At 36.5% G+C, this 15,014-nt stretch overlaps 1 protein-coding gene across 1 annotated transcript; it reads right to left on the minus strand.

The window, feature by feature from the left end:
* Window positions 1-328: 328 nt before the first annotated feature.
* On the minus strand, window positions 329-8,374 carry LOC139739990 (hatching enzyme-like). Its single transcript, XM_071650586.1, has 9 exons — window positions 8,174-8,374; window positions 7,242-7,359; window positions 6,636-6,820; window positions 2,946-3,150; window positions 2,551-2,712; window positions 2,127-2,300; window positions 1,773-1,900; window positions 1,135-1,270; window positions 329-639 (listed from the first exon to the last, which is right to left on the minus strand). Exons 1-9 carry the CDS (start codon window positions 8,372-8,374, stop codon window positions 329-331), a joined length of 1,620 nt encoding a protein of 539 aa, XP_071506687.1.
* Window positions 8,375-15,014: the final 6,640 nt, after the last annotated feature.

Genomic DNA, 15,014 nt, shown 5'->3' on the forward strand with positions numbered 1-15,014 from the left:
AACAGCAAAAGGCTATAGCCAGTGTCTCAATCATTTATCACAACATGTGACTTATTAGCATCAAAGTGAACGCAAACATTAGTCCAGTCATATTTCTATACAGACTAGGCGAAACCTAAGTACCTATAGACATGAGCTATACATCAAAAGACATCATTATGATACTTGTCATCATTCCCGAATTCTTCCTAATAATGTATTTAGCTATTGAGAGAGGCGTGAATGTATTCTTTACAGACTGAAGTGAATGGCTTTTTGAGATTAGTTAGATGTACAAAGATGATATAATGATATCTTTACATAAAGTACGTTATTCAGACAAGAACTCTCATGAACAACCACAGCCTGGTTCGTGTTGATGTGAGTGTGAAGAGCAGTCTAATTGGCTATCAAAATTCCGATTCCGACACTGTGGTAGAAGGTTGCTGATGACGTCAGAGGAACCTGGTTCGAACCACATGGTGGCGTCGTTCATCTTGTAGTAGCGACCTTCTTGGAAGAAGTAGACGAAGCCGTCGGCGAACAAGCTTGCTGCTTCGATGCCGCTCCGAAGTGCCACGGGTACATTGCTGAACATATTCGTGATGCGAGCCCGTCGTAGTAAGCTGTTGGTGCTGCTAAACTTGTAGGCAAAGCTCCCTGCAGACATTGGAAAGGAAAAATAAAAACACTTTGATGATGAACATTTACCTGAACATTCTTATTCATGAACTTTGATTCAAATCGCAGGAAAGGTTAGAAAGCGCCTATGAAGACACAGATGGTGTATAATGATTATGATTCAGATAACAATGGTAATAATGACAATAAATCAGTACTGAATACAGAAGAAACTAAGTTTAGCAACATGGTACACGGGATCACACCAGGGTCGAGAGGAACATCATGGGTGATAACATCTCGTCCGAATGCGTAAGCATTCGAACTCGGGACATCTGTTTGAAAGGAATTTGTTCAATAGACATTATTCCCACACTCGTACCTCCAGAGTCGCTAGCATTTTCTTTTTATAGTTCCAAGTAAGTTCCAGTAACCAGATTAAACAGATTAACATAATATATGAGATTGCTTATTTATCAGGAGAAGCCGAAAAATGACAATATGAGTAGAACAGTAAACTTAAACTTTGCTCACCTTTGAAGAAGTATTTGTCGCCATTTCCTGACTGGTAGGCGGCATCGATGTTGCAAGGAAGGCCGACCCATCTTCGGTTCGTCGGGAAAGGCTGCTGGTTATGATTAGCGACCGTCTGACGATACACGAAACAATCCTGTCAACAAGATCAGAAGGGAAATACTATACTAACTAATCGAGTCAACGTAATGTGCATTTGGCACCAAGGAATATTCAATAAAGTTTTTTTTTCATACAATGCACATAAACTCGACGACTAAACGAATGATTATTTTGCTTGTACAAAACACTTGATCTTAATGAGCAGGAACTGAATTGGCACTTCGGGCCATTGTTAATGCAAACGTTGATTCCTTAAACAGAATATCATGTCTAAAGAGAAGCAGTCATGAACATAACATTGATCCTTGCTACAAATTGACTTTTTCTTTTCTTTCTTTTTTTCGTGATATACCTATATGTACATACCTGCACTGTGCGCTATGTACGTATACTACAATCATGAACAACTTTTTCATTACAGTTCCTGTCTATACAAAATAATTGTGCTTTCAACATGGGTCAATAAAATAAAAGTATGACATCAATATTTCATGGTTGGAAATTGCTTATAAGCACAACGGAGTCAAGCAACTTACGCTGAAGAAATATGAGAAGATGCCATCTTGGAAGCTAGCGTCAAGAGCTGAGGGGAAATTCGTGCCAAACCTGACGTCGACTCGTCCCCACGTCGCTGTCGATTCGTCAAGTCGCCAGTAGTAGGGTCCTGTTAAAGAGAATAAACACAAGAAACGAAATGATTAACCTACAGAAATCTGAATCATTGTAAAGTTGCGAAATTTATATTTTAAAATGCTATTGGAAGATAAAAACTTCTGCCAGCAAGCGGACTTAATCATAACATCCGTATAACATTAGATAAAAATCACGACAAGATTATTAGTGAGGAAGAAATGTAATCGTGACAAGCATATTCGTAAGGTTTTACTCACCACTGATGGCAAAGACTCGGCCCCTGACATCTCGGATGACGGATTGAAAAGAACCGCTGCAAACTGTCCTGGGAGGGGGCGGGCTTGTGGGTGGTTGGCGTGTCGTGGTGGTTGATACCGTGGTGGTCGGTCGACGGGTTGTCGTGGTTGTTGGTCGTCCAGAGCCAGTGTTCGCTGATGATTAAACGGAAAGAGAAAGAAGAATGTAAGCATGGTAGGAATGCATGCTATGGTCAACATTAGCACGTACTAATGAGCATGCAACAAGAAACTAAACGTAAAAAAAAGAAGAGATACAATATCCCATACATGCTGTTGATTACATGTATTTCGTTTTTCATGTAGATCTATAAATGGCTGTATCATACATATTATATTCATGCATACATACGGTATAAGAAAGATTAATATCAAAGATACTCACGTCCATACAGACTTTGAATTCCAAGGATGTCATCCCGATCGAGACGAAAATTGGGCTGGTAACCACGATAGTAGGGGTACATGAGGGCAGACGACACGTCCGAATGATACAAGCCAAGACTGTGTCCAAACTCGTGGGCGGCAACTTGAAACAGGTTGGTACCTGATTGATAGAGAAAATATCAGTTAACACTTGAGGATTAGAAGGCAGAAGGGTGAGTTGCATCAAATGTACTTACGAGTTGATGTTTTAAAATCTTCACCGAAATGAACAAGGGAATAATATAAGACATGTACTAGGGCAATAAGCAACTCACAAATTAAAAAGAAAAAATGAGTTCACATATCGGAAGACAACACATCGAATGCGACAATTTATTTTGTTGAGCAACTCACCCGAGTATGTATTCATAGTCCATGTCTCAGACTCGTCGAAATGGGCGTCTCCGTTTCGGGGAAGGAAGGCGTGAGCGAGTACACCACCACGACCGTCAAACCGGATACCATCGCCGTGCTCGTAGCTGCCGAACAAGATCTGGATATCGACTGAACCAGGTCCGATGACTTCCTGGAAGCTTAAGCCTGACACATCTTCCCAGACCTGTGAAACAAACAGCGCAAAGGAAAGTCGATTTTAAACAGACGTGCACACACTCGATACTGAAGTGATATACTGAAGTGATATCAGTGACTGTTTGTTGATTGCATGATACTTTACCAAGATACAATAAGGGACCAAGGAAGAGTGATATTTTCGTTGTTGTTCATTCATTCATTCATTCATTTATTTTTCATTTCCAACAAAAATATATAAATTTATAACAGAAATTGAATACAGTGCATAAATTTCATCATACAAAGTAAAGGATAAATTTACAGAAAACTTGTAGGTATAGGAAAATGTTGGAAATGGGGAGGAATGCTAAAAAGCTGAGCTTGTAGGCTGCATTCCCCCAACACGTAATACAAGAAATTATATGATCGATAGACTGATAAGCATTGAAAATGGATGAAACAAAGAAACTAAGACAAAAAGACCTATAACCTAACTTATCCGAAGCAAAAACCCTGAACAAATCCCTACACTAAGTCGCTGTCATGCCGGAAAAGAGAGGAGAGAAACAAAATAGTATGTGTGTGTGTGTGTGTGTGTGTGTGTGTGTGTGTGTGTGTGTGTGTATGAGAGAGAGAGGGGGGGGGGAGAAAGCAGCTTAATGCGTGGAGTGAAGATAAAAGACACAAAAAATAGAAGGACACGAGAGGTAGTGGATGGATGGAGCCGCTTAGCTGTAATTCCAATAAAATATAAGGTTGGATTTTACACTTCTTTGCAACCAATAAAGAATCAACAATACTTATAACTATTCAAAATATTTTTCTTCAGATTACTCTTAAAAGAACTTAAACTTGGAGATGTCCTCAAACTGTTAGAAAGTTTGTTCCAATATTTAGGTCCAGCAAATGTAAATATAGATTGTGTAAACATTGTTCTAGTTAAAGGCAGATGGAATTCATTTGAGTGACGAGTTGGATATTTATGGAACGAGCGGTTTCTCGCAAACATGCTTGTGAAGACAGACGGCAACAAATTATTAGAAAGTTTATACATAAATTGGCCAAGACAATAATAATAAATATCAGTTATCTTTAAAATTTTGTTTTCAGAAAATAAAACATCGGTGTGGACTCTCCAAGAAACATGACAAATTATTCGAAGACCTTTTTTCTGGAGACGGGACAGTCTGTCGAGATATGTTGGATGTGTGTTCCCCCAAGCTATGATGCCATAATTCAAATAAGGTAAAATCAAAGCTGAATATAACATTAAAAGGGTGGGAATAGAAAAATAATATTTAACTCTATTAATAACACCAATATTTCGAGATATTGTGTGACAAATACTATCAATATGTGACTTCCATGAAAGTTTATTGTCAATAACCAAACCTAAAAACTTCATTGATGCAACTTCATCTATAACTATATCATCTATTTTTATATTATTAGGAAGATTATTTAAAGTATTACTAAATAATATACATTTAGTTTTAAGAAGATTTATAGACAACTTATTTGACCTTATCCAACATAGCAATTTCTTTAATTCAGAATTTAACAAATCCACCAAAATATGAGGATCTGAATGAGAAAGAAAAACATTAGAGTCATCAGCAAAAAGTACAAAAGATAAAATATTAGAAGCATTTATTATATCATTTATATACAAAATGAATAAAAGAGGTCCCAGTAAACTACCCTGAGGAACACCATAGGTGACAGATTGGTTGCAGGAGTTTTGACCAGATAGAAAAACGTACTGTTTACGATCAGAGAGGTAACTCCTGAACCACTACAAGGCCTTGCCACGTATAACATAGTGACATAATTTATGAAGTAATATTTTATGATCAATGGTATCGAAGGCCTTGGAGAGGTCCAGGAAGACACCCACTGTGTGATGAGCCCTATCTACTGCTTTGGCTACTTTTTCAATAAAGGAGAGAATTGCTTGAGAAGTGATATGTCCTTTGCGGAAACCAAATTGTGAATCAGAAATGATATCATAAAAATCAAGAAATTTAAGGAGTCTAGAATAAACAACTTTTTCTAACAATTTTGAAAACGATGACAACAATGAAATTGGTCTATAATTACTAATATCTTCCTTATTACCTTTCCTATAAATTGGGATTACTTTAGCAATTTTCATTCGTAGCGGAACAACACCACTGCTTAATGACAAATTAAAAATGTAAGTTAAAGGTTCAACAATATTCTCAGCTATATTTTTCAAAATAACGTTATCAATACAATCAGGTCCCGAGCTTCTTTTACTTTCCAAACTCATAATGATATCTTTTACTTCATAACTAATAATCGGGTCAAAAAAAAAATGAATTTGAGTTGGGTAATTTAAGAAATTCATACAATTTTTTTTTGACAAGCAGGAGTTTTATTGGCAAGATCATGTCCAATCTGCGAAAAGTAAAGGTTAAATACATCTGCAATCATCACAGGGTCTGTTATTTCCTTGTCACCAGAAACAACTCTTGTAATACAAAAATTATCATTTTCTTTATTTATAGCACTGTTTATTATTTTCCAAGTTTTACTCATGTCATGCTTACAAAAGGATATCTGATCCGCGTAATACTTCTTTTTTTCATAACGCAATATTCTTGTAAGAGTGTTTTTATACATAATATATTTACGATGAGATTGTTCAGTACGTTTGATTTTGTCTGCATAATACAATTTTTTTCCGGTTTATAGATCGTAGAACAGATTTTGTTATCCATGGTGATCTAGGATACTTTTTGTAATCACGTTTAACTTCTACCAAAGGAACATATTTCTGTAAATGAGAATTCAAAATATTCATAAAAACATCAAATGATTTATCCGTATCATGAGTGCTATATACTTCTCTCCAAGTTTCTTCATTCAGACTATTCTTCAAATTCTGTAATTTATCCGGTGTGACTTTTCTAAATACTTCTCGAGTGGGACTAATTGGTTTCGTGGTGACTGGGATGGATGTGAAAATTGGAAAGTGGTCTGATATATCTGCTAAAATGATATTCGATTTAGGAGTAGGCGTAATATTACAAAATATATTATCAATAAGTGAAGCTGTATTATCTGTCACTCGGGTGGGTTTAGTAATAAGTGGTAAAAAAGAAGCTGAAAACATACTATCAAGTAAATTCTGAGAGGCATTTACTGTGTGGCATTTCAATATATCTATATTGAAATCGCCCATAACAAAGCATTTTTTATTAACAAAAATTGGGTTATGGATGAGATCCTGTAAGGCTTCTAGAAATAATGCACTGCTGGAGTTTGGAGGTCTATATATCAATGTAATCAAAATATTGTTTCACATGAATGAAAGGGTGATTTAAACATAAAGTCTGCTTTAGAAGTGTTTACATATCATTATTCATCGTAAGCCTAAAAAAGAAAACATGCACATATGATAGCAGACTATTTTCATCGAAATAAAAGAAACTCAATTCGATTGGAAGTTAACAGGTGAAATCTATGAAACGTCCAACTGCCAAACAGTTAATAGCATCGTCTTACCTGGAAAGCTCGTCTTATTTCGCTCTTCACCTGGGATGACGATGGGATATCGGCGGTGAGGGCGCCAAAGCGGTATGTCACACGACTGTTGAGCCACTTGGTTCTAGCAGCCACGAAGGGAAGCACGTCAGGCACTCCGCAGCGAGGTGTGTTCAGAATCTCGACGGTTGCATTATCAAGTATGCCTGTCAACGACAAAGAAGAAAAAAGATTGAGTAAATAGTTTTAATACCAACTTATTGTGTACAGCGCACGGCGTTAAAAAGTAATGACACGTATATACATGTAGGTGGAATATAAAACGAGGAGATGATGTACATTTTCGGGGGAAAAACTCCAGACAGATGGGTCATTATTTTCAGTTTGTACAGATACTTCGAAATCGAATCCTTTTTGCACTAATTCTAAGGTACAAACGATGATACACGCTTGTACACTAAAACGGATGTGCGATATAATATAAAAAAACAACAACATGTGTAAACTCTCTGTGGACTAAAACAAAAGGGAAGAAAAAAAAAATGTGTGGCTTGATTTTCCAAGTTCCAACTATAATATACCAAAAGCTATCCTGGTTTAAGACGAGATAATAGTGAGTGACCTCACCTGTTTGAGGAATACTAGCGTTCCTCTGGAAGTCCATTAGAACCGTGGTCAGATTGACTTCGGTATTTGGGTTGAAGGAGGAGCCTGGTGGCAGATACCCGAACTGCTCAAGTTGACTCTTTGTGGAGAGAAGGAAACAAGAAAATAACAGAACAATGAAAACCAATCAACTAAAATTTTCTATACTCTAGCTTCGATTACTCAGTACTTTGATAGATTGTGGTTTGATTGCCAATTTGCAAACTCGTATTTTTTTTTATAGTAATATCCTGATATCGACAATATACAGATAACCAAACGACATTTGTCTAACATTTTCTTGGAATGATAATATAGGTTTTTAAGACCAATGCCAAATGCCCTGTCATATACACTTTCATTTAAGAGTCATGAATTTTAATCAAATGCGCACAGGAATTGAATTATCATCATTCAAAATCGTTTTTCCTCGTTCAAATGTAATTATGTCGCAGCGGATTTCGCATTTGCGCATTCTGATTCATGATTACGCTTACTAAGTATGTTTTCGGCAATGGTTATTCAACTTCGTCTCCACCTGTTCCCAGCTCATTCAATACGGGGAAACAAGTTCATAAAAGGAACATCGAGAATAAACCAGTACGATGTCCATTTTAAAAGTACATGACTTTGACATTGATCTTTCCCTAACAACGAATATGAAAGCTCTAAACGAGAAATCGTTGGACCAAAGTCTTTCGATCGCTTAATCAACCATACGAAATAGAATGTACATAAAATGAAAATGGATAACAACTTTACGAAGTCTATGATTCCATACAAAGGAGTTCAGTATAACCATGATAACTAGCAACGTTAGTTTTTGAACGCATTATAGGAGTTGACTCTACATGCATATAAATCAATGGATCATCGTTCAAAATCAAACTTTTGTAGCAAGTTGTGAGGCTTACTTTGAGTTTCGTCACTTCTGACAGTTCGATGCCATCTTCAACAACTACCATGGGTGATCCGGATGGCTGTGCCGTCGTCGTGAGAAAATCTTGGATGTCAACGTCGCTCTGGATTGAATCAGTTGAAGCTTTCGCCACGGTAATTGATGTCCACAACCTACACAGGGTAAACAAGGTGATCAGAAAGACTGGTTTGTCCATCGTGGATGTGAAGCTCCTAATGTGTTGATTCGAGAAGGACTGATATTCTATTCTCCAAAGTTTCCCTTGGTTAGAATGTGATTAGAACCTTCCTTCTCGGTCCCATTAAAGGGTCTCTCCGAGAGTGACGACATAAAGAAGACTCTGCTCTTCGCTGATTGGCTAGCCAATCAGCAGGTGCCCTCTTAGAAGCGAGCGTGGATTGGACGTTCATTGCTGCTTTGATTTAATACAAAAGAAGGGCAGCCAGGCCTTGTAGTATTGTTGCTGCTGCTGTATCCGGGTTTTGCTTTCAATTTGTCCATGGGTGTTAAGGTGTAGGTGTATTAAGGGATTAGATAACTGACACCTAGCTCACCTGAAACCAACTTCTATTCTTCCTTCCCTCTCCTACTAAGTAGCTTCAAATTAACTTGAAGTTGAACGTGTTTCTATCTCCATGACAACGATAAACATATCAGTACTTATTTTCATCTGCATGGTGTTAGAGTTGAAATTGTCACAAAGCCAATAACATTCCCCAATCAGTACATTGCACAAGTTTGAATTTTTAAGTTTATTCCCCAGCGAAACACATGAGGAGAAAATGGCATGATCATACGGCAAATAAAAATTACTCTCATAATTATACGTAAGATTTTTGCTATCAAACAATTTGTATCAAACACAATCAGGTGCTCGTAATTCTTCGAGAAATATTGTTCATGACTTCCAGAATGCCAAGGAATATCAAAAACCAATTGGAGATGCATTTCAAATCCTAAATAAGTGATGACTAGAAAAATAATGATGGATCGTATGTGATGTATATAAACCACGGAGGTCGTACCTGATTTTATTTGTGATAAAGGAATCGTGCATTTTCATTGGGTTTTATTACACTCTTTTCTACTTACAATTTAGTGATCGTGGAAGAAGCTATGACATGATTACAGTCATGATTCCACACTATATGAGGGTGGTATATGTAATGTAATGACATGATGTGATATCTTGACAGTCAAATAATTATATTCATCCCCGGCACATGTACCGTTTTTCTACAGGAAATTGGCATTGAAATTGAATAGATAATCTATCCCCAGTATATACACCGACATTCCAAACACATACTTTCCAGGTATTGTAACTGGAATTGAATAGATTCATCCCCGGCTATGTACCTTTTCAAACACCATTTGTTATTTAGGGGTGATATTTAGAATTGAATTCAATTATATACTACATACTTTATTGATGGTGATGGTGGCAGGTTTGTGTGTCTCGTTTTTATCCATAGGGTTTTTTATATCTCATGTCTAATTACTTTAAAATTGTTACACTAGCTCTGACGTAGGGATGCTAAATTATGTTCTGAGAATCATATGTTAAATTTCGGGGGGGGGGGTATGTTTTGGTTTGTATCAAGTACGTTGTATGTTTATGTCTAATTGTATTTAAGATGAAATTCCTGTGGTTTGTGATAGTCTTCCTGTGGGATGTTTTTATGTGTTTATCAGGGGCGGATCCAGGAATTCTGTAAAGGGGGGGGGGGGGAGGGCGCAACTAATATTTCTGGTTTCACTTCATTTTTTTCCTTTTTATTTCTATTGCTTTTAACGAAAAATAAAGGGGGGGGGGGGGCGTGCGCCGGTTGCGCCCCCTCTGGATCCACCACTGTTTATGTACAGCAACTTGAAGCAAAGAGATTTTCCACATTGGACTATTATAAAGATGAAATTGAACCTATACAGAATAATATGTTCGGTAGATGAATAGGCCTAAACGATTATTGTTCCCTGAATTGACTCTATTATAGTGTTACAATATAAACCTCATAGAACGACTATTTTTCTTTATACCAACCTGAAAGAACAAAAAGAAAGCAACACTTAATGGTGAAACAAATAATCAAACAAACAAACAAACAAACAAACAAACAAAACAATTTTTATGTTTAGGGTAGATGACGATGTTGTTGTTGTTGCTGCTGCTGCTGCTGCTGCTGCTGTTGTTGTTGTTCTTGTTGTTGTAAGTCTGCTTATTTGTTTGCCACAATTTCACATGACTGTGCAGTTACCATCTTCTTCTTTTTTCTCATTAATTGAGCTGAACAATTTTAGAACACACACTCTTATCCCACCAGACAGTCTCAAAATTTTCAGTCATATAAATGAGTGTAAAATATTGTGACGCTTCACTACTGAATTCTTCGGAATAGCGAACCCTACCTTATTTTCGGATCAACGAACCTTCAGAATAAAGCCACAAATGTTCGAAGCAACAAACCTTTCTTTTTTCGGATCAACGAATCTCTATAAGGTAAAATGAGGAGTTTGTGTGTTTCGGAATAACGAACCTTCGGAATAATGAACACCATTCTGCCGGATGGTAATCCAGGCGAAATCTTGTGTGAACAAACACGATTAACCTTTTCTGAGAGCAGTTCAACCCGCTTTTCCTTCCTTCTATCCCTTTTCTTTCTTCTTATTTCCTTTCTTCTATCTCTATAGACGTATATGGAATAGTATGCTCTAAAATCTCTATTTTATACTCAAGTCTCTCTTCCTCTGTATTTTTTCTCTTTGCATGACTGTATATCATAAAGGGCTGCAAGCACAAGTTACACTTGAGACTTAACCCTTCTGTTATTATCTACGATTGTGCAGCGCATACGTTTGTTATGCGACATTGTAAATCCAAATGGAGACGAAGCTCATCATGTTTATATACTTTCAACAATGTGTGTAAATGTACAATGATGATGCAGAAACAAGAATTAAAATCAAATGAAACGTCTGGGTTCGACAGCCATTTTTCAGCAACGTGAGTGTCCAACCAGATAAGGAAGATGCACCCATCTCGTTGACCCATTCCTTTAACACTTAACAACACATTGAAAATAGGCACAATGAAAAGTATAGGTTTAGCCTATACAGGTGTAAAATAAAGTACAGGCCATGTCGTTTCCATGGATGCTCCTAATAAAGGCCTGGGGAAACAGGACCTGTTATAAAGCTCGGGGAGTGGAACACTCATTTCTTCAATTTCAAGTTCAAATTCATTTCGTTTTCCACGGTAAAATAATATCTATAAACATAAATCTCACTTTCTTCCGCGTCAGAAATAATGCATGTAAATTTGTACAGAGAAAAAAATAACTGAAAACTTACAGTAGGGATACATTGCAGTGGTTGCTGGGGTAACGAAAGTGAAATAATTGTCAATGTGCACTGTGTGATAAAATCGGAGGGACCCACAAAAGACAAAGCTTGTTGAGCAAGGACCTCTCTTGGATTAAAAAAAAAGTAAGATGCAAAGATTGATTAAAACAGAACAAAACAGCACAGAAGGTTTGACAGCCCCCTGAGAGACAGAAAAATAGTTACACACAAAACAACAACAAACAAACTCATGAACATGAAACAAGACTGGGACAGCAACAGGACTACTTGTTGGGATAAATCTGGCTTGGCGACACGAATTCTCTATCATTTTTACTGAATAACATTTTTCAACAACACGCAAGTCAGTATCTAGATATGTTTGGATCCACCTGCGACCTGGGCCCCATTTCATAAAACTTGTTATCAGCGACAAGTTGTCATAGTTGTTATAAGCTACTGAAATCCTTGCATCTGATTGGTTAAGAGCAAATTTGTCATAGAAATGTGGCAGTTGTCACTGATAACAATTTTTATGAAACGGGGCCCAGGTCAGCAAACGTTCATGACATTTTCTTACCCCTGTCAGATGCACTTTTTTTCGTTCGAAAATGTATCCCTGCCATATTTAATTAAAAGGAACCGTATACGACTTGAGTCTGACAGCTTGGAAACTTCGCGTGGTCGTGGTATACAACAAGAGGTTGCCCAGTAACCACCAAATGTTTTCTTTGGGTAGGCCTAATAGCCATGCAATGAGAAGAGTTCTGCCAGGTGTAACCTTCTTTTATCCACTGTCAATTATTCCTACCAGTAGAATTAAGCCTTACTGGACGATGCTGGATTATAAAGGAGTGATACCCACGAATCTGTATAGGTCATCACCACCATTCAGACATAATAGAACATAAAGAGATCACGTTTTAATAGTGGTATGACTACGTGTCCGTTGATTGGATCCGGGTTTATTGTGTTTATATTACAATGGGATTCCCTGGGACAGGATTGTGGTCATGTCCCAAACAACTGACAGTTTAAGGAACATTATGAGGTAATTAATCGTGTCTGAAAAAGGGTAATCAGCAGCAATCTAAAGCCAGCCATCGTCTATAGAATCTCCCAGGCATCTTATACCTGTATACAATTAAATAGTTTCGTACGTATAACGTGTATTGCAAATTAATCATTAAAGACAAACAAGTGAACTATCAAAGCAACGTTAACATTTTTCGATGTTTGATGTTAAGTTCCTCCACTTTTCTTGCAAGAATCTGCAAACTATCCTTACAACCACTGGATGCACAGCACATCATTAACATTCACAGACTTTGCACGCTTGATTCCCTTTCTCTGTGTTAATCGTGCATGTGCACAATGTATACTAACCCGTGTTAACGATATTAAAGTCATTTGTATTATTGTAACACGATCTTAGTCCGGGAGAAAACGGATTTTTCAAGAAATTCTTCCGTCGAGATATTTTCATTGCAACTGATTGACAAATTGCCCTACATCGACGTAAATGAGCAAATACATTTATTTACGTCGATGTAGGACAATTTGTGAATCAGTTGCAATGAAAACATCTCGACGGAAGAATTTCTTGAATTGATTACGCAGTACCCGCTGCATGCTGTAAGGATTAGATCCAACACTTACTGTTGGGCGAAAGCTCGGTGGTCTAGTGGAGATAACGCATGTCCGGTGATCAGGTCGTAGGTTCGAATCCTGGTCGAGTATGTACGCCCATGACTTTTCATGATGGCTACTAAAACACTGATCAATTCAGTGCTTATTTACGTCGATGTATAGGGCAATTTGTCGATCAGTTGCAAAAAAAAAAAAACCCAAAACAAACACGGATTTTAATGGTCAAAAAGTCATAAGTTCCATTGCTTGATTTTTTTTAACGAGATACAAAATGCATCAACATTAGCCACAAGAAAAATCAGTAAAGATTTGTACTCAATCAAAATAAAAGAAAACTTGTCAGTAGAGCATCTTTATAATCATCTGCAACATCTCTACAAGATGATGATGTGGCGGTGGCGAACAATTATGTTTCGTGACATAAAAGATAGAATTGCACGATTTCACGTTTCTGATGACTTGTATTTCTTTTAATTATAACTTAACCTTTTCTTTTTTTGGTAGGTTGATTTCTTTCTTTCTTTCTTTTTTTTTTTTTTTGCTATTGAGGCTCAACATTAAAAGTTAATTTATGATGAAGTAAACAGAGTTCAACTTTAATTCATCGCAAACAAAAACTCTTGTACATATTCTGGACCAGGCAAGTCTGACGCTGAGTGGTTAACCAACGCAGAGGCTATCCACGTCAGGCATAATAAATATTATAATCGCAAACGAATGTAGTATCCTCTACTATATCATTAGCGTATATACAACCAAATTGATAAAGACAAGATTAATTACATGAGAAAGGCAGGAAACCAAAGCACATGAAGCTCAGAAAAAGAATGACAAATATGTATACTCATGTCAAGAAAATTCAGAGCGTAAAAACATTCAGCCTAGAATTACACTTTCACTATATAAAGGCCCTGATATAGGCCTACATGTATTACAGAATTTTCCTCTATTGACAAATTTTTATATCTTGTCTGCGGCTTAGCTTCTTCTTCTTCTTCTTCTTTTTTTTTTGGGGGGGGGGATAGTTCTTAGGATAAGATTTAATGACTTTTAATGAAATTACTGTTGACGCACTTATCTCTTTTTTATATTTTTTTTTCAATGGGAAAGTAAATGGAATTTTTGATTTTTTACAAAACGAAATCAGAAAACAAAAAAGCAGAACATCGACTGATTATTGGTCCGCCCGGAGTGTGAAGTTTCTATAAACGTTCGACATATATATATATATATATATATATATATATATATATATATGTATATATATATATCTTAAAGAATTGATATAAATGTTATAATGATTGTTAGTGTTAAATATTATTGTTGATACTGGCACATTAATATCATGGATGTTATTTGTGTTGTATATGTTCAATGTGTACCTGCAATTATCTAAAGAGATAATTGACCTTGTTATGTATAAATATTTTCTTGAATAGAGAAATGATTCAATCAAAAAAATCTTTCAGCATGTATTGTAAACCTCGGACTTTTATCTTTTTTCTGCACGTTTTTACCAAAAGGAAACCTTATAACAAAACCATTCCAAAACGTTCTATTTTCACATAGATTTTGATTTGGGCTCTTGTGTTCTCTTTTTTGCTTTGATCTTTAAATGACAGCTGTTAAATTGGTATTGATCTACAGATTTGTTCTTAGAGAATTAAATAACAGGCATGGTTACTTTAGTTGTTGATTAACTTGTAATAGATAAGTATAATCATGTGATCCTGTGACACATTATCTAGGGAGCCTACTCCCCCCACCCGAAACATCTTAATGTGATCACATCAGTTACAACAAGAATAACAAACAAACCGACAATCTACATCAGACAATGCAAAAGC

This window comes from Diadema antillarum, unplaced genomic scaffold (genome assembly GCF_040938485.1).
Source record: "Diadema antillarum isolate AM-2024a unplaced genomic scaffold, OU_Dant_1.0 seq00000824_RagTag, whole genome shotgun sequence".
NCBI classification, from domain to species: Eukaryota; Metazoa; Echinodermata; class Echinoidea; order Diadematoida; family Diadematidae; genus Diadema; species Diadema antillarum.